Below are 24,247 nucleotides of genomic sequence, written 5' to 3'. Positions count from 1 at the left end.
GTATGTATGTATGTATGTATGTATGTATGTATGTATGTATGCTATGTATGTATGTATGTATGTATGTATGTATGTATGTATGTATGTATGTATGTATGTATGTATGTATGTTATGTTATGTTATGTTATGTTATTGTTATGTTATGTTATTGTTATTGTTATTGTTATTGTTATTGTTATTGTTATTGTTATTGTTATTGTTATTGTTATTGTTATTGTTATTGTTATTGTTATTGTTATTGTTATTGTTATTGTTATTGTTATTGTTATTGTTATTGTTATTGTTATTGTTATTGTTATTGTTATTGTTATTGTTATTGTTATTGTTATTGTTATTGTTATTGTTATTGTTATTGTTATTGTTATTGTTATTGTTATTGTTATTGTTATTATTATTATTATTATTATTATTATTATTATTATTATTTTTCATTCATTTTTTCAAATGTATTTATTAAAGAATTATTTGTACTACTAATTTTTTTTTAATTTTTATAATTATTATATATTTTTAATTATTTTTTTCTTTACTTATCATTTTTTTGTTTTTCAATTATGTTATTTTATTACTTATAATTTTTGTTATAATTTTTTTACTTTAAACTTTCTTATTTATACAAATTGTCTTTTGCATAATTTTCTATATTCTTTTCTTATTTCTATTTTTATTCAATTATTCCTTTTTCTTTATCTTTTTAATTTTTTTATTCTTTTTACTAATAAGTATTATTCATTTTTTAATTTTTCTACTATTATTTTTTTTATTTTGTATTAGGATTTAATTATTAATTATATATTTTTAATTAATTTTTTAATAGTTCATTTTATAAATATTCTTCTGATTATAACTTATTTTATTGATTTAAAAAATAATTATTTTAATTTTATATATAATTTTTATTTATTATTTATTCTTTAATAGATCCTTATTAATTAATTTCATAATTTTAATTTTCCTATGTAATTTTCAATGGTTATTGCTATTATAATATTATTTAATAATTTTTTTAGATGTCTTATTCTTATATTAACTATTATTATTATTAATTTTATAGAATTAAAAGTTAAGCGTTTTCGTTTTATATGTTAAATTTGTCATTATTATGTTAGTTTTATGTTATTTTAAATTATTATTAGCTTATATCTTAAATGTTTATCTTGAAATAATCAATTTTTTATTAATTTTTAAAAAATGAATCTTCTTATTATTTAGGTATTAATTACAATACTTAAGGCTAATTTTATAATTATTGAATTTTTAAACTTTTATCATTTTAAGAAGCCTATGTTTAAAGACTATAAAATTTAAATAAATAAATAATATAAATTAAATTAATTGAATATATAGATAAATTTGTTTCATACATATGTAATATAATATAAATAAAGTAATCTGTTTTATAAAATATTTATTTCTTTAAAAATAATTATTAAAAGCTTATATAAATCATATTTTATATTTATTAATGTTTAATATACTAATTGATTTTTTATGTTTTTTATAACTTTATTAATATACATTTTATATATTTTTATAATATTTTATTATTATATTTTTAAAAATGAAAATACTGTATTTTATTTATTATTTTATAAATTCTAATATAATTTTACTTTTTTTGTCTTTTTAATTTTTTATTATTAATAATTTTATATATTAATATTTTAGCTTTTGTTTTTTATCAACTATATTTATCTTTCATTTTTTGTTTTAAGTTATTCAGGTTCATTATAATATCGATCATTTTTTTTACATGACTATTTATTTTATATTTTATTATATATTTTATTTATTAATAATTGATACTTTTATTTTCTTCGCAGTCTTTTATTATTTTATTGAATATCTTTTGGGTAAAATAGAATTAATATATTCGCACTAAAAATTAGTTAAATAAATTTTAAGATTCTTTTTTTTATTAATATTTGAATTAAAATATAATAATTTATAAATTTATAATTTATTATAATAGATACTTTCATTTATTATTTTTATATTAGTTATTTTTATTTTAATTTTTTTTTTCTTTAGATAAATATGTGTATATTTTTTTGAGTTATATTATAATTAATATTTTATCAATTGTTTTCCTTTTTAATATATAATAATTATTTTTTATGATATATATATGTATATGTATATATATATATATATATATATATATATATATATTATTAATAAATATTTATATATATATTTATATTATTTTTATATATTATTTTATTTTCATTATACAAATATAATAATATTAATTATAAAACTAATTAATTTTATATATTTTTTTTTATTTAATTCTTATTACCAATTTTATTTATTTAAGATATACTAAATCATATTAAAAAATATTTTAATTATGATAAAATTATTAATTAATATAAAAGAAAATAGAACTTTAATTTTTTTTTTTTTTTTTTGGATATATAATTTATTTTCTAATAAAAAATAAATGTTTGCTGATTGATTTTTTATATTTATAATATATCTTACATAAATAAATATTATTAAAGCCTTAAATATATATAAATTTTAGCTTATTATTTATAAATACATTAAACATTGAAAATATTAATGAATAAGATAATATTTAATATATAAAATAAGTTAAGTATATAATTAAAAAAAAATCCTTATTAAAATATATATAAAAAATTGTATTTTCATGAAAATAATGCAAATTCATAATTAATATTTTAATATATTAAAAGTAAAAAAAATATAAATATTTAATACCAAAATAAATTCAAGTTTTAATTAATTAATAAATATATAAAAAAAATAATAAAAATTAAATTACAGATAAATTTACAATATTATTGATATTTTTAAATATAAGACATTTATTTATATAATTATTTTCTAATAAAATTTTATATATGATTTTTAATATACTTTTATTATTCAACAACATTTTTTCTTAGGCCCATTGTCTTCATTATCTATAGCTGTTTTAAGATCTAATTAAATATTTCCTCCTTTATTTTCAATTTCTATTATTTTTATTTTATTAATTAATAAAAATATTTATATATATATATATATATATATATATATAATATATATAATTATATATATATTTTTATATTTATTTATATTTTTATATATATTTATATTATTTTTATAATCATTTTTATATATATATAAAGTATATTAATTTTTTTTTTATTACAATTTGTATTTTAACCAGATTAACTAGCTGGTTAATTTTATCCAATTTGTGAAATTTCTGCTCCTGGTAACATGCCTCCAATAGCTTTAAAAAGTTATTAAATATTATCTCCTGATAAAGCACTTACTTCAAAGAATTTCACATCTAATTCTTTTGCTTTTTATTATGCTTCTTGTTATTGAATAGCTCTATTAAATTACAAAAAATATATAAAAATAAAATATATCAATACCTTTTATCTTGCATATCAGTTTTATTACCAACTAAACAAATTATTACTTCTTGACCTCTTTCAGCACGTACATCTTCAACCCATTTTGTTATATTTTCAAATGATGATTTATCTTTTTTTTATACATATATATATATTTTTTTTTGTAAAAATAATGTTCTTTTATATACAAATAATAGAAAAATATAATTTTTTTATATTATGATTAAAATACTTGTTATATCATAACATATAACTGCTACTGCACTATCTCTTATATAAGAAGGTATTAAACTTCTAAATCTTTCTTATCCTGCAGTATCCCATAATTATAATCTTATAGTTCTATCTTCATAATAGAGTGTTTTAGATATAAAATCTATACCAACAGTTGGCTTTTTTTGTTTTGTTTTTTTTTTTTTTCAATAACTAAAAATAATTTATTTTTACATGATCTTTTCCATCAAATGTATCAAACATAAAACGATTTATAATTGATGTTTTTCCAACCGCTTAATCTCCTAAAAACACCAATTTATATTTTGATAAAGGTGTAGCAATTGAACCTTTAGTTTCTGAAATCATTTTTTTATATATTTATTATAAAAATAAATGTTTATTTCGAATACTATTTATAAATATTTTTCTTTTCTTTGTTTTTATTTTTCTATATTATATTATTTTTCTAATTTTTTTTATTTTTAACTAATTTAATTTAGATTGTTATATTTAAATATATTTTAAAAATTAAATTTTTGAAATTTTTATTTTCATTTTTTAATAATTAAAAAACAATAATAATGGTTTTTAAATAATATTTAAAATATATATTTTATACTATTCTCATTTTTTTTTATTTTTATTTTTTTTATTTTATTATTTTCCTCCTATTAATAATAAAGCAGAATTCTTTATATCTTCTCCAATATTGTTTAATTAATTATTTGCTTTAATATGATTTTATATATCTTTAATCTTTATATTTAATTTTTTTTTTTTTAAATATTTTTTTTTTTTTTTATAATATATTATATATTACTTTATATTTTATTTATATATACTTCTGCTTTTGTTTATTAAATTTAATAGTTTATTTATTTTATTTAATCATTTTCATTTTCTTAATTTAAATTATCGTTTTTTTGAATTATTTCAAACTATTATGATAAATTTTATTCTTTTTTTTAAATATTGTTTTTCTATTAATTTAAAGAATAAAATTTTTATTTAATTTCTTCAAATTATTTTTCTTCTTCTTTTAAAGTATTTTCTTCTTCTTGTAATTTTTAAAATTCTTGTTAATATTATTAAACCAATTATTACTTATTATTCAGATATTACTTTCTTATTTTAAAATTTTTATATATAATTATATTTATATATATAAAAAAAAAGTTACTTAGTTTAACCATTTTTTAATTATTTAATTATGTTTGTAAAATATTATTTTTAAATTTCTAATTCATTATTCATAATTTATTCGAATTCCATTAACAACTATTCACTTTTAATATGTTTATTCTAATTATCTGGTTCAACAATTTTTCCATCAATAATATTTTATAATAATCTATGTACAAAAACTTCATTTAAATGATCATAAACAAATTTCGATTCTATTTCCATTGAATAAGTATGCTTAGTTTATCCAAAATGCATTTTTAAATGAGAAGTTTAGTTGAACTCAAAACCACAATTAATGCTTCCACAAATAAGACAAATAGATAATGCTTCAGTATTTTAACAAACTTCACAAAAGCTTTATTCTGGAGGTTACTAATGATATCTACATAATGGACAAGTGGAATCTTACCATTTACTAAGACATTAAAAATGAAAATAGTGACTACATAAAATACTTATTATACAATCGTTTTGTTATAAGTTTTTTTTATGAGAATTTTATTAATATTAAATCTTTTTATTTTATTTTAAGTTAGTTTCTGTTTTAATTTATGGTGAACCTTTATTTTTTAATATTGTTAATTATTCAAAACAAATTGCGCAATTATTATTCTTTTTTAAAATTAATTTTGTTTGTATTTATATATTTTTTATATTACTTTTTCATCTATTATATTTATATTTAGATTATTTTTCATTTATAAATTATGAGGAATTTGTTTATTTTTGTTTTATTGAATTTATTATATATTCTGTTATTCTCGATTATCAAGTTTGTTTATATTTTTTTAATTATAGTTTATTGTTATAAATTAAACTTATCGTATAATACATATATCATCTTCTATATTATTAAATTTCTAGCCGAAATTATATTTATAAAATTATTGACACTTTTCAACTATAAATTAAATATTTAAAATATAAATATATATAAAAAAGATATTTTAAATCATATATATATATCTTTACTTTGATTAAAAAATAAAAATATTCCATAATAATTGTTGCTTGATTGTATCTTAATAATTCTTAATTCGTTGATTTCATGTAAATATTCTTTTATAAACTCACAAAATTCAATCGGACTTTTAGAATTGGGAATACCTAATACTACCAAAACATTATTTTATAAATATTCACACTAACTTTTTTATTTTTATATCAAATCATTTTGTTTTAGGCTTTAAATTTATTAATTTTTTAAATTTTAATACAAATAAAGTGTTCCAAAAATCTATTCTACAGAAGGATTACCTATACAATAATCTATTTGGTCAATCACGATGTAATTAAATAACTCGTTTTCTTATTTATTAAGTTAATTTTATATAATATTTTGTTATAAATCCATTTTATTTTAATTAATTTAATTTCTTTATAAAATATATATAACTAAAATATATTTAATATTTTTATATTGAGAATATATTTTAAAAATTAAATATTTATAATATATAAATTTTTGTTTTAAAACAAATATTTACTAAAAAATTAAAATTTATATTAATAAATAAAAAAATTATATAAAAATATATAAATGAAATAAAATTATTTCGTATATTACAGATTTTACTTAGCAATTAACTAATTAAATACATATTTTTTATAAAGTCCAAATCCATGAAAAGTTTATAAAAGAAATCACTATTACACTTTATTTAAATTATATATATTTATATTTTAAAATAATGGATATTTATAATTATTTATACATATTTCATCTTTATTATTTCGGAGATATTCTTTTTATTAAATATTTTAATATTTATTAATTATATCTTAAACATTTTAATTTATATAACCTTCATTATTTTAAAAAGAGTTACCTTTAAAATTAAACACAACTAAAGGACTATTATTTTCTTAATAATTATACGAATTATTTTATATATATTCTTCATTTAAGCAAACCTTATTACTAATTTATTATTTATATTTAAAATTACATGCATTTTAATAATCATTTACTTATTTATATGTTTATTAAAATTATTATTCTTGATTGTTGTCTTATATATTTTATAATAGTTTCTAATCTTAATTTACTTTTCTATCAATCTATATTCCTTTTAAATCTTTATAATTATAATGCTATATACTTTGTACATTTTGAATTTATAAATTTGTTGATTAATCATTTAAATTATTCATATAGCCTGAAAAATTAAAATTAGTGTCATTTTTTATAATCTAAGTAGGACTTTTTTATTCATACAAAAAAGTATTTCCTAAATTTAGAGGGGTTTAATCATTGCTTTTTTAAGGTCTTTTATTTGTACTTTCTAATAAATCTCTTTATAGACCATTTTAAAATTAATTTTCAAAATTAAACTTTCCTATTTCATTTAAGTTTTAAGAAACTGGAGATTTATTTAAAATACTTTATTCTTTTACTTAACCATTATTAGTATTAATGTTGCTAAACATTAATTACTAATTTAAGTTATTTTTAGAGGAAAAATAAGGCAAATTTTAACTTAAAATATCACTTTATTCTTTATTTTATTAGAAAATAATAGGATTATATTTTTTTATTTTTGAATTTTCTAGTATTGATTGTAACTTTTTTTCTTCATTTATTTAATTTTTAATTAATAATTTTTAATTTTTTTGATTTTCAATAAGTTTATCTTAAATTTCATAAAGTTTCATTTGCTAAAATTAATGTAAATAATCAAAATATTTCTATTCATAATTATTATTATTTTAAATATATGCGTTTTTGATTTATTATTCATGTTATAATTTTTATTCACAAAGTAATTTTATTTACTCTTTTTAACTATTTATCATATTAATATATTATTCGCAATAAATTTTATTTTTCTCTATTTATTAATCTTTATGTTTTATAATATTTAAATATTCGTAGTCATATAACTTTTCATTAATAAATTTCTTATTTTGCAAATGCAATTATTAACATTCTTCTTTTAATTTACATACTTAATCCAAATTTTAAATGTATTCGTTTTTTCTATAATTAATGTCTAATAAATATAGATCTTTATTGATGAAAACTTTTTCTAGAAAGTCTTTTTCTTTATTTAAATGTAAAGTATTTTAAAGCTTTATTTCTTCAATATTTGGATATACTTAAATTAAAGAATCTTATAATTATGTACTCAAATCTATTCTTTTATTATCAAATTAAACATCATACTATTAATTTTAGTTGTTTTCATTTAGTTTTTATTGTTATTATTACTAAAAAGTATTTTTTTATTCTTTATTTTCTTATTATAAATTTACATTATTTTCGTTTTTGTTTTAATTTAAAATAGATAAACTTCTATTAATTATTTCTTATATTAAATCATCTTTTTGTTTTTTTTCCTGTTCATATTATTATTATTAAACTTCTATTTGTTTTTCCTTTTTAAAATTAAATTCTTTTTTTTCATATAAATTTAACTCATCATATTATTTTTATGAAATATTAGATATTTGACTATTTTCTATAAAAGAATTGATAAATTGAAAATCGTCTTAATTTTTTTTATCAAATTCTTAATTTTATTATTACACAAAATTAATAGGAATCTCTTTTTTAAGAAATCTTTTATTTTCTTCTTCTTCTTCTTCTTCTTCTTCCTTTTCTTCCGAATTCTAACTATTTAAATTAAATTAACCTATCTATTCTTGGCATTAAGTTTCTTAAAAAAATTATATACTATTGCTTTCAATTTAATCAAATTCAGAAATATATTTCTATTGCTTTATTTAAGGAATATCCTCTTAAGTTATATCATTAATTAAAATATTATTCATATTTTATTCTTCTTATTAGGTTGGTATATTTTCAATAAATTCCTACTTTTTTCTAAATTTTCTTTGTTATTTTTTCAACAATTTCATTTTTTTCTATATTTTCATTTTATTAAGTTTTCTATATATCTTCATTTAATTAAATTAAACCTAAACTTTATTCCTATTCTATATTTTAATTTTCATCTTCATCAACAGCAATATCATCATCCAATTATTTACTATTTATTTACACAAAAATTACATTTGATACTTTTATTGTTTTTTTTTTATTTTTTTTTGGACTTTAATAATTAATTTCTTCCCCATCTGGTTAAAAAATTTTAATTTAGTTTTTTTTTTTCCTTTTATTTAAATAGTAGTTTTATAATTGGACTTATTCTTAATAACTAGAACTTTATTTAATCCTTTCTACGGCTTGTAATTCATTGATAGATTTAAATGAATTATTTTCTTCTTTTTAATTTAAAATATTATCGACAAAATTATTAAAATTTCCTAAATTATAACATTCTCTTTATTTATGGAAATCCAAAATATTTTCAATAAATTCCATCCATTATTAATTTCTTAAAATTAATATATCTTAATTAATTTATTTATTCATTTATTCCTAAAAATAATTTTCTAAAATAGTACTAATCTTTACAATGTAACCTAGATTTCCTTTAGTTGTTCTTTTATTAGGGTTTAATTCTTTTTAAAAATAAAAAAAACTATCTTCTGTATTTTTTACTATTAACTCTATTAAATTACAATCTTAAAAAAGATGTTTTAAATAAGAAAGATTATTGTTATTTTATATTAGATATTCTATTAATTTTAAAACTTATTAATGTAATATATTATTCCATTAATAATAAAAAATAAGTTTATAATTTCTAATAAAATTTTACTATTTTATATATTTTCGATAATATTTGAAATATTTATTTTTAATATTGTATTTATTATTTATATTAAATTTAAACGAAAAATTGTTAAATTGTTTTCTCCTTCTTTTGTTTTTAAAAACTAAGCTATGTTTTATAAATTATTTATGAAAATTTAAATTAAAGGATATTAGTTAATATTTAATAATTAATTATTTTCTTGTTTATTTTATTCATTTTCTTTATTTTAAATTTATTATTATATATATTATGATAATTCTAATATAACTTCTGAAGTATATGTCTATATTTATTTATTTTATAATGTATTGAATAATAATTCTTGTGTTTATTAGTTCATAATTGCTTCAATTATTTCTTAGCCATCATAAATTTATTAATATTTATTTATTAAATCGCTTAAAATTCTACAATAGCTTTAAACTTAATCTCGATCATAATTTTTTATATTTGTAATAAAATTAATAATTAAATATATTTTTGTTTATTATGATTAGATATCAAATTTGTTATCTTGTTTTATTCTATTATTATCAATAATAAGAATATTTTAAAGTACTAAAGCTTTTTATATTTATAAATATATATATATATACATATATATATATATATTTATATTTATATATATATATATATATTTTAAATTTTTAAAATCATTATTTTTTTATAATTATATGGATTACTTTTAAAAAAAAATATATATTTATATTTTAATTTATTTATATTATAATATATATTCCCCTCCAATTTAATTTATTTTTGTAAAAATTTACCTATTGATGAATTGTATATATTTTTTATTAAAATATCAAAAACAATTTCATTTTCAATAAATATTTTAAGCATTTCAGTAATATTTATATTAATTAATGAAATAACTAATTTAGACCAATAACCAGCTAGAACATCATTAATATTACTTTTTTAATTAAATAAAAATTCCAATAATTTATTAATCAAAGGAAATTTTGATTTAATTTCAACATTTTTATTTTAATTTAATTTATTAAACAAACCTAACTTATATTTTTTATCATATTCATTATTCTTTTCTTTTAAGCTTTGTTTTTAATCATTTTCTTGTTACGAAATTTCCCCATCATAGCATTCTTCATCTTAATCGCCCTAATTAGGCTACATTTATTCACATTTAGTGATTTTAATATTTTAATTATAAATATTTTTTATTCTGTAAAAAACTAAGACATTAAATATGCTGGTTGGCAATCAAATATATTACTTGCTAAAAGTGGATATTTATAAGATCTTTCTTTGTTTTATTCATCTTCTGATACTATTGTTATGTATTCTATTAATCTTATTACTATTTTTTAATTGTCTTTAAAGAACTCATTTATTTTTGGATTATTGTTATATTTTATTTCATAAAAAAACTCATCGCCGTTTATGAATAATTCTTCAATTATACTGCCTTATGATTTGTTTTCAGAATTTTATAATATTTAACTTATTCTGTTTAGTGGATAATCTGATGACATTTTTTAGTATTTTTGTATATTTTATTTTTATAATTCGAATATATTAGAATGTTAAAATAATGTTTTTTTTGTTTTGTTTTTCTTTTGCTGTTTTTTTTGTAATTTTTTAATAACTTTTATTTAGTATTTTTTTTTTTTGAAAAATACTAAATATAATCATATATATTTCATAATAATTAAAAATAATTTTTATAATAAAGTAAACTGATAAATAAATTAATAAATTTATTATATTTTAATAATATAATAAAGTTTATAAGAAAAAAAATTATTTAATAATTAATTAAAATTTGCAATATTATAACATTTAAAATATTAATATTAAGAAATGGGATTATGTCCATTTTTTAAATAATTAGGTTACTTGATTCATATTATTTTTTAAAAAATTTGATCAATAACAACAATAAAAAGTGAGAAAAAAAGGATAATGACTTTTTTTTTTTGATTAAGTATTTTTTTTAAAAAAATACAGAATAAAAAACAAAATGAACAAATGATATTTATATTATTGCTATTGTTTGAATTTTATATTTTTATATTTAATTCCTTAAAAAATTTAACTAAAATAGGTAAATTCTATTAAATTATTAATTTTATGTATTATTAAATTATTTATTAATTATATTAATTTTATTATATTTAATTTTATTTTTCTAAGAAAAATAAGAATAAATAAATTTCTAATGAAAACATTAAATATATAATAGTTTTCTATCAAATAAAATTAAAGTATTTAAAATTCATAGAATTTTCAATATATAATAATTGAATATATTAATGGATATTATTAAGGTCCAGTGATAAATAATTTAAGATAAGGATTCGGAATATTCTATTGGAAAAATGGCCAATAATATATAGGAGAATGGTCAAACGATAAAATAGAAGGCTAAGGAGTAGTTTATTTCAAAGACGGATAATATGTATAAGGTTAATTTAGTTAAAATAAATTAAATGGTATTAGCTGTATTGTAGATAAAAGCAATAATGTTTTATGTGGCTATTTTAAATAAGGAGAGTTAGAACCTAATAGCTTATATTTTGAAAAGAGCTCAAAAAAATGGTTCAAATATGATAAAGAAAATGGAATAAATAAAAATTTTGAAGTAACTTAAAAATAATAGATACCTGAAATAAATAATATAAAATATATAATAAAAAATATGATTTAAAATTGTAATTAAAAAAATAAATATATAAATGTAATTGAATTTTAAAATGGATAATGGTATATTGGTTCTACTAATAAAGAAGGAAATTTGCCTTAAGGTATTGGAATTTTGCATAATAATAAAAATTAACCTATTTTAAAAGGGTATTTTAATGTAAAATTTATATAATTGTTATTAATTTTGTATTTTTTAATTTTTTTATAAAAAATTATTCTAATTATTTTGAAAAATAAAAGGAAAATATATAAATTAATGGATTCGGTATTCAAAATGTTTCCAATTATATGAATGATGGAATGTTTGAAAATAATATATTTACATATGGTTGTTTTTTATAATTAATTATATATAAATAATTTTTTTCTTTATTTAGGTATACAATACATGATAAAATAATAAAAATATATTTTTGGATAATTTAAAGGAAATTGCCTTAAAAAGATAATTAAAAGTGGTTCTGGAATTCCTTTAAATATAAGTAAATTAATATAAATAAAATCAATTATAAAGATATATTTATTTTAGATTAATATACTTAATCTTTTTCAAAAGCTGACCTATATTTAAATTCAGAATAGGAAGAAATTAAAGTATACTTTTATAATGAAAAATAGTTTTCATTGTAAAATAAGTAATTTATTAATTTTTAAAGTTTTAATTAATTAAAAATTGAAAATTTTGATAAACCAAATCAAAAAAATAAATAATAAAATTAAAATAATTTTAAACATTAAATAAAAAATGAAGATTTTTAATGTAAAAATAATTAAGAATATGTAAAAAGCGATATTTAACTAATGAAAGAAGAAAATAATAATTCCAAAGTTAAAATAAATTAAGTAAAAAGCTTAAATCCTGAAAAAAATTGATTTAATAAAAATAATAAATATAAATTGAAAATACATTATTAAAAAATGAAGAAGACTTAGTCAATAATAATAAGATATTAGAAGATATAAATAATAAAGTATAATTAAAAAACTAATAATAGATTATATTAAAAGGTTAACAATATTGTAAATAGATTAAACAGTATATATATATATATATATATATATATAAATATTTATATATATTTATTTAATTATATATTTCATATATTTAATTTAAAATTTATATTAATAGAAATACAAGAATTGATTTTAATATAAATGAATATAAAAATATTTAAGAAAATCCATAAAATAATTTTTTAATTTATTAATATAATTAATAATAAACATAATAAGTTGAAACTTATTAAATTAAATTATAAGATTCTAAATAAAATACAAATAATCTTTAAAATGAATAAGTAAATTAATTATAAAAATAAATATCCTAAAAAATAATTTTAAAATCATTATATTTTAGACTAAACCTGATAAATAAATACAATCTTTTAATAATAAAATATAATAAGTATAAATTTAAAATACTCAAAATATTTCTTAAACTTAGTAGAAAAAAGAGTTTGAATATAAAATATTTTAGCCTTATTTAATAGTAAAAAGATCGCCTGAAATAAAAAGAAATTTAAATAAATTAAATATTAAATTAATTGAAGAAGATGAAAACATAAAATAAGAGATAGAATAAAGTATGGAAGGATTTAATAAATTTCATTCGAAAATAAAAGAATTAGATTTATCAAATAGATCTTATAGTTAAAGCTCTCCTAAGTGTTTACCAATAGATTTAAAAAATATTAGTAAATAGCCAATATTTAGTGGAAGATATAAATAAAAAATATTTTATTCACCACATGTCTAAAATTAAAGCTATAATGTATAATAATAAAGTTATTAATCATAGGAATAGTCAAAAAGTAATCAAAATAATAAAATATAAAATAATAATAGTTTTCTTAGTTAATTATCTATATAAAAAAATGTTAATACTTCGGCTTTTTCTGAATATATTTAATAGGATTTTGATTAGTTAAGTTAAAATATAAACACTAGTTTCAAATAATTAGAATCATTAAGTAATCATTTATAGTCTTAATCTTAAAATCCTATAAAAAACGGAGGAATATAAAATAATGAATTTTAGTTTAATTCTAAAAAGCAATAATCCTCATTAAACTCTTTTAATGTATTATTAAACTCTAAATTAAATACTAATACACTTTTGAAAATAATTAATAATAAAAAGGACTCCAATAATTGTGTTTTTGATAATATTATGAATAAAAAATAAATTAATGTAAATTCGATTTCCCCTTGCAAAAAATTATTTTTTACTAATTATTAGTGAAAAGCTTCGTTAAATAATTATATAATATTTTTTATTAAAAATTTTAAGTTAATAAGTAAGATAGATTTTAATCAATTTTTATATTATGTAAAATAATTAGTTTATTATATGTATTTATTTTTTTGTTTATATTTCATATTTATTTAATTTTAAATTAATCTTTTATGAAAACTTTTTTATTTGTTATAAAATGTTATAAAAAATCTTTTATTTTATTTTTACTATTTTTTATTTAATTATTTGCTTTTTTATTTTAAGATTAGTTTAAGAGTAATTATTATTAAAAAAAACTAATATTTGGTTTTAAATTTATTTATAATATTATTTTAAATCGAAAATAAATAAATTATATATATAATGATAATATATAAATAATTATTTTTAAGGTTATTATATATATATTATAAGACTTATAACTATTTTATTAACCCTAATAATATAAAGAATAAATTAAAAATAGATTAGATTAAAGCATATAAATACAATCTTAAATATGCATAAATAAATTATATTAATTTATAAAAATCATATTAAAAATTTATTTTAATAATAATAAAATTACATAAATACATAAATAATAAATATTAAAAATAATTTTCAATAAAAAAAAGACTTAATAAAAAAATGGATAAAAGTCTTTTTAAATTGACTTTAATATTTATCATCCATATATTTAATACTTTTAATATATTATAAATTTTTTATTTTATTTTTTTAATAAATTAATAATTTTCTGTTTTTATAGTATTATTATTTAAATATTTAAAAAAAAAATTAAAATATTATTTAAATACTTTTAAAATAAACAATAATAAAAAAATGGATAATTATAAAAAAGAAGATTTGTATAACATAATTAAAATATAAGCTTTTATAAGAGGAATATTAACTAGATAACAAATTAGATATTAACTGATGGAAATATATTAAGAATAATAATAATAATTTGATAAATAATGTAATAGTTAATAATAATATTAAGATTAAGAAGAAATTGAAGATGAAGAAAATGATAAAGATCAAGAAGAAAATGAAGAAGAAGAAATGTAAGAAGAAAATTAAACGAATGAAGATATATAATTTCAAAGTGAATTAAGTTAAAGCGGAAAAGAAAAATATAAAAGTTGTATTATACAAAACTAACAATATTAATAATAGTATCAATTTCAACAATAATAACAATAAAATAAATAATATTAATAATAATAATAATAATAATTAATAATAATAATAATAATAATAATAATAATAATAATAATAATAATAATAATAATTATAATAATAACTATAATTACAATAGTAATAAATATAATAATAAGTAATATCTCAGATTACAAACAACTTTAATAACTAAACTAATTTAAAACAATTTTTGGAAAACAGCTAATAATTCAAATAAACATTTTAAAATTAATATAAACCTTATAATAACTTCGAGTAATTCCCCAAAGTATTACCAATATTTTCAAATTCTTAAATGAAACAGGTAATAAGTTCATAAAAAAAATCCTAAAAAGCAGATAGTATAGTTGAAAGTAAAAAAATAAAATATTTTAAATTAAATTAAAATAGATTTTAATGATATTTCTAGCATATAGTAAATTTAAAAATAGAAGATTTCAGATAATTACAATTAATATATAACTGAAAAAAGTGAGAGTATTTCAGAAAACTATAGCAGTAATTTTGAACATAATTAAAATTTTTTGTTTAATTAAAATACAAGTAAAAAATATAATTTATAGTCTTATTCTAATATTAAAATCCTTGATTAGCTCTATGATATGGAAAATATTAATTAACAATATAGTTAAAAAAGCTAAAAATAATCTTAATAAAAATAATTAAATAAATAAACTTCTAATGATTTAATATTAGATCATTAATAATATAAATAAAGTTTATAAGCAATAAAATAAATGTAAGAAAATTAATAAAAACATTAAAATACAACTTTAAAAGCAAATAAAATAATTAAAGTAAATCATCAGAACCCTTTACTAAATAAATAAAATATGAATTAAATTTCGAAATTTTCTTTATAAACATATAATTAACATGAGCTTAGTTATAAAAAAAATAAAAATGGATCACCAAAAAATCTAAATAGAATCAAAACTAAATAATTTATTTTTGATATTTATATTTAAAATGCAGTTTGCATATAAAAGCATTACAGAGGACATAAAAGTAGGAAAATGGTAAATTATTTTAAAATAAAGAAAGCTATATAGATTATTGAAAGAACTTATATATTATTCAAATAGTTTTTAGTATAGAAAATAAAAAAAGTAGGAAGATAAGTTGATAATAGCTGTTAAGTAATAGTAAAGCTAGTTCAAGATTACTAAAAAGGATAATAAGTTTTATAAAAATAATTTAGGGATAATAAATATTTTAATCAAAAAATATAAGCAAATAATTAAAAATTAAACAAAGTTTTTAATTAGTTTATTTTTGGTTAAGAGATTATTAATGCATCAAATAATTAAAATAATGAAGAAATTTTGTAAAATTAAGTGATTAAATTAAAGAAAAAATTAGAAAATAAAAAAAAAGAATATAAAGATGAATTAAATTTTAAGTAAAATAAATATGATTAATTAAAATAATTACATAAAGATACAGTTCAAAAATACATTTATGTCATTTAAAATTTGTAGAAATAAAATACTGAAAATATATCAAAAATATTATATAAATAAAATTAAAAAGAAAATATTATAAATAATGACAATAACAATAATTGTCAATAAAATAGATATTAAACTTAATATAAATTTAGAAATAGTTCTAGTTTGGATAATTAAAAATGTGAAAATAATTAAAATATCTTTAATTTTAAACAATTTTAAAATTAAAATATAAATGAGAAAACATTTCTTTGTGATAAAAGTTAAATCAATAATAATAAATCAATTTAACAAATCTATTATAAAAAAGATAATAATAATAATAACTCTTAATATATAAATGATAAGTCTAATTATGATATAAAGAGAAGATGATTATAATATTAAAATAAATTTTTAAAAATTTATATTAATATATATATATATATATATATATATATATATTATTACATACATAATAAATAAAAATATAATTAATTTTTTTTTTATTTATAAATTGAATAAAAATATTTTTAATATTAAAAATAAAAGTATAAAATAATATTTAATTTTATACGACTTTTATTTAATTGTAAAAAAATATATATATAAAAATGGATACAGATATTATACCTGAAGAAATTTAAAAATTTTTTTAACAAAAATTATAATTTTAATAATTCAAACGCAATTTAAGAATACAAAATTTAAAAGTAAAGTAAAATTATCCCAGTAATTTTAATATAATAAATATATAAATTAAAATTAATATGTTAGTTAATATTATTATATTATAAAATTAAAAAAGATGTAAAATTGGATACAAGAATAACTAAAATATAAAATGTTCTTAAATTTTTAAATAAATTAAAATTAAGCAATGTTAAAGATAGAGATTAAATACATAATGAAATAGATAATTATCATTTATAAAAGTAAAAAAATTATTCTATCATATAAAACATTATTTAAAAATAATTTATATTTAAATTAAACTTTATAATAAAATTTATTATAATTTAATAAAAAAGTTATTTGAATGAAATAAGTGTTTCTATTTCCGAATAAAATATTGTATCTTAAACAGATATTATGTACTTTTTATAAATTTGCACAAAACTAAACTAAAGTTATGATTAGTTCTGTGAAATAATACAAGACAGATTAATTAGATAAATAACTTCAGGGTAATTATAATAAAAAAGATAAATCTAAAAAATACTTTTATTAAAAATAAAAAGAATTGCTTAAAAAGAAAAAGATGAAAATACAATAGCAGAACGAAGAAAAAATACATTTAGATTTTTAATTGAACTATTTACAATTGGATTTGAAATATAATTTGGAAAAAATAGTAGAAACATTAAAGGATATAGTAAAATAAATAAAAAGATAAATATATAAATATATAATTATATTAATATATAAATATATATATTATATATATATATAAAAATATTAATTATTTTATATATTTATTATATATCTATATATTTATATATATATTATTTTATTTTTATAAAATATTTCATATTTTATTATAATTTTTAATAGATATAACATTAAGTTTAAAAAGATTATTTATTAAATATATAAACTGCTGTTATGTTTGCATAAAACTTTGGATTTGAAATTTGTAGCAAAAGAGGAATTAAAATTAATAAATAATATAATACATATGATGATTTGCCTAATATTTTTGATTTTGATGTATTAATATCAAAAGAAAAAACGCAAAAGCTCATTTTCTGGTTATAAATGTATGTTAATAATTTTATAGAAATACTTCGAAATTTTTATGATGTATTATTTTTACTAATTTTATAAAAATTATAAAAAAGAAAATATTTTTTTATAGATAAAAATAAGAGAAGATAAAAAAGTTAATAGATTAATCGCTGAAAACGGTGGAATTACAGATAGATAAGAAGCCTTATATCAAAAAATAAGAACTGATTATGTAACTTTATATGAGAATTTAAATATTTTATGTGATTGCTTAGAATTTGAATTTAATGTTAATTTTGCTTAAGAAAAATAGCTTAAAAATTAACAAAAAGCATAAGAAGAATAAAGAAGAAAAAAACAAGAAGAAGACGAACTTTTAAGAAAATAAAATGCTTCTTATTTTGATACTGAAGAAGAAAGATCTTTTTATGAAGAAATATTTGATTTAAAAAGCAAATTACCTCCAATTTTATTTAAAGAGAAATTAAATTATGGTATTATTTTTTTATAATTTTAAAATATTTTAAAAATTAATATATATATATTTTAATTTAAAGAGGATGAAGATTATTATTAACCAGAAGAAATAATAGAAAATATAGATAATAAAGAAGAAGATGAAAACGAAGAATTTTCAGGTGAGTTTATTCCCAAAACATATGAAGAGTTTAGAAATAAATTGAAGTTTTGTACAAGTAAAGAAACAGCGGATTTATTAGCTGAATAATTTATGTATGTAAATAATAAAGTAAATAGAAGAAGATTAATATAAGATATTTTAACTAATTCTTAATAATATAGACATTTAATTACTTATTTTACCAGATTAGTAGCAGTTATAAATTTACACTTTTAAGATATAGGCGATTATTTAAGTTAGAAAGTAAACGATTTATTAGAAAATTAATAAAATTAAAAAAAATAAGATATAATTAGGATGATACTTTATTTAAATAATTTAACGAAATTCGGAATCGTTGAATCTTTTAAAATATTAAATTATTTAAAGTACTATGTAGATGATTTCCATATTTAATAACTTGATTTTATTTGTTTAATTATTGGGGAATGTGGTAGATTTTTATTTAAAAATTAAAATACTTAGTTTCGATACTAAACTATTGTGGATCATTTCCTGTCTTTGATTTAAAATAATAATTAATTTTAAAATTATATTTAGGAATGGGTTTAAAAAAATATTTAGTAAAATAATTAATCTTCATAATTTTAAATTGATATAAATTTAAATATTATTTAATAATATGTTTCTTATATTTTGTTTGTTTAGTTGAATTAAATTAATTTCGAAGATGTTAAAATTTCGCTTTTAAAGTAATTTATTTTTTAATTATTTATAATTATATTTTTAAATTTTAAAGATTAGATTGGGATGAAGAATTGGAATTATATTTGTATAAATAAATTTTTAGTTTTATTAATTAGTGTATTAATATAAATTAACTTAATTTATTAAGTAGATTAGTTTCTTTTTTAAATAGTTTTAGACCTACTTTAGTAGAAAAAATAATTGATTTAATACTTATAAAGGTATTTTATTTTATAAATATAATTTATATAATATTTAAATAGTTATTTGATAATTAAGAAAATAATGTACATTTGAAATTCATTTATATAGACTTATTAGGAGAGTTATATTTAGCAAATTAATTAGATTATACGTTTTTTATTAATTTTACAAAAAAAAAATTAAATTATGAAGAGGATTTAAAATTATTAAATATTCAATTAATTTGCAAATTATTAAAAAAATTAAATTAATTTTAAAACAAAAATACTAAATTAAAAAGTCTTCCATTTTTACTTTATCTCTAAAAATACATTGTCTTATATTTATCTAAATATAGTTTAGAAACTGAAGATTAAAAATTGATTTCTGATACTTTCTAAATATCTGATGGAGGAAGTTAAAGATTAAATTAAAAAAATTTAAGTTTGGAAGATTTAAATGAAATAATTAATTAAGTTGAAAACGATAATTACTAATTTAGTGAAGAAAAATTTTAAACTTTTTTAGGTTAAGTTTTACTGAGAAATAAATAGAATGCATAGCATTGATTTAAAAATATATTTTTAGTATTTTTTTTTTATACATATTGAATATTTATAAAATTAATAAAAACATTTATTTATAAAATTAAATTAAAGCATATTTATATTTATAAATAGTGATTTATAATATAATAATTTAAAATTATATATATAAAATAAAAAAATTAAGTTTTTAAAAGAAATATTAATTTTATTTATATTTTTAAACAATATTTTTTATTTTATTTATATATTTATATATATATATTAAGTATAAGTTATATAAAAAAATGCATCGTTCAATACCTATATAAAATAAGCTATGTTTTTAGAGAATTCATAAAAAAAATATAAAACTACATGAAATTAAAATAAAAAAAATGAAGCACATAGTAGATGATATAATGCCATAAAAATTGGCTGTTTTGAATAATAAAACAAAGAAACAAACTTTATAAGATGATAAATAAACAGAAATTTAAAGAGAAAATAATATACTTTCGGATAAAATTTTTAGAATAATGCAAAGAGGATAATCTGAATAATAATAACAATTATAAAACACAAAAAGTTATTTGCTTTAAAATAAAAATTATGTTCCTTTATCTAGTTCATGTTTTTTTAATTAAAATGCAATCGAAAAACACAGCCTCAATAAGGAATCTAGAAAAAAAAACTTTATCAAAATCGCAATTGAAAATCAAGATATTTTAAAGAGAATTTAAAACTAAAAATCAAGTATAACTTTTAAATAATGGGAATAAGAAAGATATAAAAATGAATAATACATTTCTAATATTTCAGAATTTTAATATAAAAATTTTACTCCTAATAAAACAATTGTTAAATTAGGAGTTTGGGAAGATTCTAAATGCAATTAAGTAAAATAAAGTAAGTTTTTTTGAATTTTTGTTTTAAAAAATCTATTTTTTTATTATTTTTTGATTAATAGAATAAAATAATTCTTATAAACTTTAGCCTATAGTATAAAAGAAAAGTAATTAAAAAACACTTTGTAAAAAAGTAAAAAGAATAGGAAATTTTGATTATCTAGTTGAAATTAAATTAATAAAAGGGTAAAATAACTTTTTTTTATGATATAAATAAAATTAAAATTAAATGATATTTGTTTATTATTATATTTATATTTATATTTATATTTATATTTATATTTATATTTATATTTATATTTATATTATATATATATATATATTTATATATATATAAATATAATAAAGTTATTTTGTAATAAATTTAGAAAATTTGTAAAAATAAAATCGTTATAATATTGAGTTCACTGAAGAATATGGTTTTTTTTTTTTTTCATTTTATAATTTTATTCATGTTTTATTTTTTGTGACGTTAAAAAGGATTGTTTGTATTAAAAAATGAGAATGAAAATAATTTAGATTTATTGATTGATAAAATAAGAATAGATGAAAAAACAAAATCAATACTATTATGTAAAAAATGGGAAGATTTTAGAACTGAATATCAAAAACAAAATATGTTTTTAAATGAATGTAATAATGAAAAAAATAAATATTGTATACCTTTAATTTGAAAAAAAAATATAAATTAAATATATTTTCATAATTATTTTAAAATAAAAATAATTTGATATATTAAAAAGTCATTACATTAAATATTATATTATTATTGATATTATATAAAAAAATTTTATTAGTAATATATATATATATTTTATAAAAATTAATTTATTCTTAATAAAGAATTTAAAATATTATTACATATAAATACAAAGATATATATATTTATATTTATATTTTATTTATTTTTATATTTATATTTATATTTATTTTTATATTTTTATTTATATTTTTTTTTTCTTTTAATTTTTAATATCATTTTATAATTTATTTTTTTATTAAAAAGACTTTTTTTTATAATTATATTAATATTTCTTATAATAAAACTAACTTATTTAAAGAAAGTTTTTTTTTTTTTAAATAAATTTTCAATAAAAAAAAAAATATACTATAATTGTTTTTTTATATTATTTATCAAGATATATATATATATTTAAAAAATACACTTTTTTTTTTATTTTTAAAAATATAAAAATGGGCGATAAACCTTTACACTTAGATATTCCTCAAAACATGGAAATAGATTCTGATATGTCTTGTTATGCGAAATATCAATAAAAATTAGGTGATTTTTGTGGTTTTTTCCGCACATGGATTCCATGTTTATTTTGCTGTTGCCTAGATTATCCATATTAATAAATTTAGCAATCATCTAACGGTATATTATCAAGATTTGGAAAATACGTAAAAACATTAAATGCCGGATTGCATTATGTAAATCCCTGTACTGATACATTATAATCAATAGATATGCGTCTATAAGTTATAGATTTGAATAAATAATCTATTTTAACAAAGGATAATGTTATTGTTGCTATTGATGCTGCTGTTTATTACAGAATTGTTGAACCAAGACTTTCTACTTTTAGAGTAGAAAATATTGTATTAGCCATATCTTAATTAACTTATTCGATTTTGAAAAATACTTGCGGGAAGTTTATCTTATAAGATTTATTTGAAAAAAGAGCTGAAATAGCTACTGATTTAAGAGAATAAATTGATAAATATACAGATGATTGGTTTTTTTTTGTTTTTGTTTATTTATTTTTTAATTATATTTTTTATTATTAGGGGAGTTCATATAGATAATATTTATATGAAAGATATATAATTAAATGAAGATTTATAATAAAGTCTATCATCAGCAGCGAGAGAAAGAAGACAAGCAGAAAGTAAACTTATTTTGGCAAAAGCTGATGTTGAAGCAGCTAAATTAATGAAATAGGCTTCTGATTAATTAAACAGTAAAGCAGCTATGCAAATCAGATATTTGGAGACTATTAAAACTATTTCATAGCATGGAGCTAGAGTAATATTCTTACCTTAAGATAGTGATGCTGAAAGATAAAGACATAGAATTACTTAAGGATTAATTGCATGAATGAAATTATAGTTTTCTTTTCATACTTAAATTTTATTAATATCATTATTAATTATTATTGTTATTATTTTATTTTTTACTTACACTGATAATATAATTAAGAATATTTTTGTTATACATTTTTTAATTTTAAATTGTATTTTTTTTTAAAAAAAAAACCTCAATCAAAAAAAAAAAAAAAAAGGGCTAATGACCCCTTTTTTTTAAAAAAAAAAAAATTAAAGAAATAATCTCTTAGTAATTAATATATTTTTTATTTTTATATAAATTATTATTTATTTTATATATATATATATTTTTTTTTTAAATAAAATTAATTTATTGTTTATAATTAATCAATAAAAATTATTTATATTTTTGTTATAATTTAATATGTTTAAAATTTTCTCATATATATATTATATAAATTATTATAAAAAGTTTCTAAAATTATATTCTTTATTTATTTTCAAATAAATTAATGAAATACGAATATAAAAATTAATTTTTTTTTTATCCTTTTTTTT

At 14.7% G+C, this 24,247-nt stretch overlaps 4 protein-coding genes across 4 annotated transcripts in view, besides 47 other annotated features; 3 read left to right on the top strand and 1 right to left on the bottom strand. All coding sequences in view use genetic code 6, as the record gives it.

The window, feature by feature from the left end:
• Positions 1–131: a microsatellite.
• Positions 1–427: part of a microsatellite that runs on past the window's edge.
• The window catches only part of IMG5_204450 (hypothetical protein), a gene marked incomplete at both ends in the record, with an annotated part of 2,610 nt that extends 1,356 nt beyond the window's left edge, over positions 1–1,254 (top strand). Inside the window, 3 exons of the mRNA XM_004023768.1 lie at positions 923–960; positions 1,056–1,116; positions 1,214–1,254. Of these exons, the coding sequence (XP_004023817.1) occupies positions 923–960; positions 1,056–1,116; positions 1,214–1,254 (140 nt within the window). The remainder of the gene's footprint in view (positions 1–922; positions 961–1,055; positions 1,117–1,213) is intronic.
• Positions 509–581: a microsatellite.
• Positions 682–716: a microsatellite.
• A 373-nt stretch (positions 1,255–1,627) lies between the features above and the next one.
• Positions 1,628–1,668: a microsatellite.
• Positions 1,629–1,667: a microsatellite.
• Positions 1,669–1,761: 93 nt separating the features above from the next.
• Positions 1,762–1,792: a microsatellite.
• Positions 1,793–1,952: 160 nt separating this feature from the next.
• Positions 1,953–2,013: a microsatellite.
• Positions 2,014–2,121: 108 nt separating this feature from the next.
• Positions 2,122–2,217: a microsatellite.
• Positions 2,192–2,228: a microsatellite.
• A 671-nt stretch (positions 2,229–2,899) lies between these two features.
• On the bottom strand, positions 2,900–3,963 carry IMG5_204440 (ras oncogene family protein, putative; the record flags this gene model as incomplete). Its single annotated transcript, XM_004023767.1, has 5 exons — positions 2,900–2,988; positions 3,168–3,355; positions 3,400–3,511; positions 3,614–3,773; positions 3,829–3,963. The coding sequence occupies 5 exons, from the start codon at positions 3,961–3,963 to the stop codon at positions 2,900–2,902; spliced, it is 684 nt and encodes a 227-aa protein (XP_004023816.1).
• Positions 3,019–3,141: a microsatellite.
• A 71-nt stretch (positions 3,964–4,034) lies between the features above and the next one.
• Positions 4,035–4,081: a microsatellite.
• Positions 4,082–4,223: 142 nt separating this feature from the next.
• Positions 4,224–4,253: a microsatellite.
• Positions 4,224–4,261: a microsatellite.
• A 95-nt stretch (positions 4,262–4,356) lies between these two features.
• Positions 4,357–4,408: a microsatellite.
• A 208-nt stretch (positions 4,409–4,616) lies between these two features.
• Positions 4,617–4,657: a microsatellite.
• Positions 4,622–4,666: a microsatellite.
• Positions 4,667–6,271: 1,605 nt separating this feature from the next.
• Positions 6,272–6,324: a microsatellite.
• A 2,028-nt stretch (positions 6,325–8,352) lies between these two features.
• Positions 8,353–8,388: a microsatellite.
• Positions 8,389–8,645: 257 nt separating this feature from the next.
• Positions 8,646–8,696: a microsatellite.
• Positions 8,697–9,479: 783 nt separating this feature from the next.
• Positions 9,480–9,514: a microsatellite.
• A 501-nt stretch (positions 9,515–10,015) lies between these two features.
• Positions 10,016–10,084: a microsatellite.
• Positions 10,085–10,146: 62 nt separating this feature from the next.
• Positions 10,147–10,177: a microsatellite.
• A 1,343-nt stretch (positions 10,178–11,520) lies between these two features.
• Positions 11,521–11,576: a microsatellite.
• Positions 11,526–11,593: a microsatellite.
• Positions 11,567–11,598: a microsatellite.
• Positions 11,599–11,652: a microsatellite.
• A 427-nt stretch (positions 11,653–12,079) lies between these two features.
• Positions 12,080–12,113: a microsatellite.
• Positions 12,114–13,153: 1,040 nt separating this feature from the next.
• Positions 13,154–13,196: a microsatellite.
• Positions 13,197–14,563: 1,367 nt separating this feature from the next.
• Positions 14,564–14,614: a microsatellite.
• Positions 14,615–15,337: 723 nt separating this feature from the next.
• Positions 15,338–15,402: a microsatellite.
• Positions 15,380–15,414: a microsatellite.
• Positions 15,380–15,417: a microsatellite.
• A 112-nt stretch (positions 15,418–15,529) lies between these two features.
• Positions 15,530–15,682: a microsatellite.
• A 1,714-nt stretch (positions 15,683–17,396) lies between these two features.
• Positions 17,397–17,438: a microsatellite.
• Positions 17,404–17,435: a microsatellite.
• Positions 17,439–17,685: 247 nt separating the features above from the next.
• Positions 17,686–20,777, top strand: IMG5_204430 (nonsense-mediated mRNA decay factor, putative; the record flags this gene model as incomplete). The annotated part of the gene is made up of 10 exons (XM_004023766.1): positions 17,686–17,702; positions 17,779–17,905; positions 18,002–18,157; positions 18,212–18,345; positions 18,525–18,773; positions 18,829–20,030; positions 20,078–20,110; positions 20,177–20,246; positions 20,289–20,350; positions 20,567–20,777. The coding sequence occupies exons 3-10, from the start codon at positions 18,010–18,012 to the stop codon at positions 20,775–20,777; spliced, it is 2,109 nt and encodes a 702-aa protein (XP_004023815.1). The 5' UTR covers positions 17,686–17,702; positions 17,779–17,905; positions 18,002–18,009.
• Positions 18,349–18,429: a microsatellite.
• Positions 18,366–18,445: a microsatellite.
• Positions 18,367–18,476: a microsatellite.
• Positions 18,368–18,484: a microsatellite.
• Positions 18,437–18,491: a microsatellite.
• A 42-nt stretch (positions 20,778–20,819) lies between the features above and the next one.
• Positions 20,820–20,877: a microsatellite.
• Positions 20,878–21,193: 316 nt separating this feature from the next.
• Positions 21,194–21,243: a microsatellite.
• A 643-nt stretch (positions 21,244–21,886) lies between these two features.
• Positions 21,887–21,975: a microsatellite.
• A 540-nt stretch (positions 21,976–22,515) lies between these two features.
• Positions 22,516–22,592: a microsatellite.
• Positions 22,516–22,598: a microsatellite.
• A 236-nt stretch (positions 22,599–22,834) lies between these two features.
• IMG5_204420 (spfh domain band 7 family protein) lies at positions 22,835–23,860 on the top strand (the record flags this gene model as incomplete). The annotated part of the gene is made up of 2 exons (XM_004023765.1): positions 22,835–23,379; positions 23,432–23,860. 2 exons carry the CDS (start codon positions 22,835–22,837, stop codon positions 23,739–23,741), a joined length of 855 nt encoding a protein of 284 aa, XP_004023814.1. The 3' UTR covers positions 23,742–23,860.
• A 125-nt stretch (positions 23,861–23,985) lies between these two features.
• Positions 23,986–24,044: a microsatellite.
• Positions 24,045–24,247: the final 203 nt, after the last annotated feature.

This window comes from Ichthyophthirius multifiliis (assembly GCF_000220395.1).
Source record: "Ichthyophthirius multifiliis unplaced genomic scaffold scaff_1120509251438, whole genome shotgun sequence".
NCBI classification, from domain to species: domain Eukaryota; phylum Ciliophora; class Oligohymenophorea; order Hymenostomatida; genus Ichthyophthirius; species Ichthyophthirius multifiliis.
Note: the sequence above shows the minus strand (reverse complement) of the source record. Positions and strands in the feature narration are given on the sequence as shown.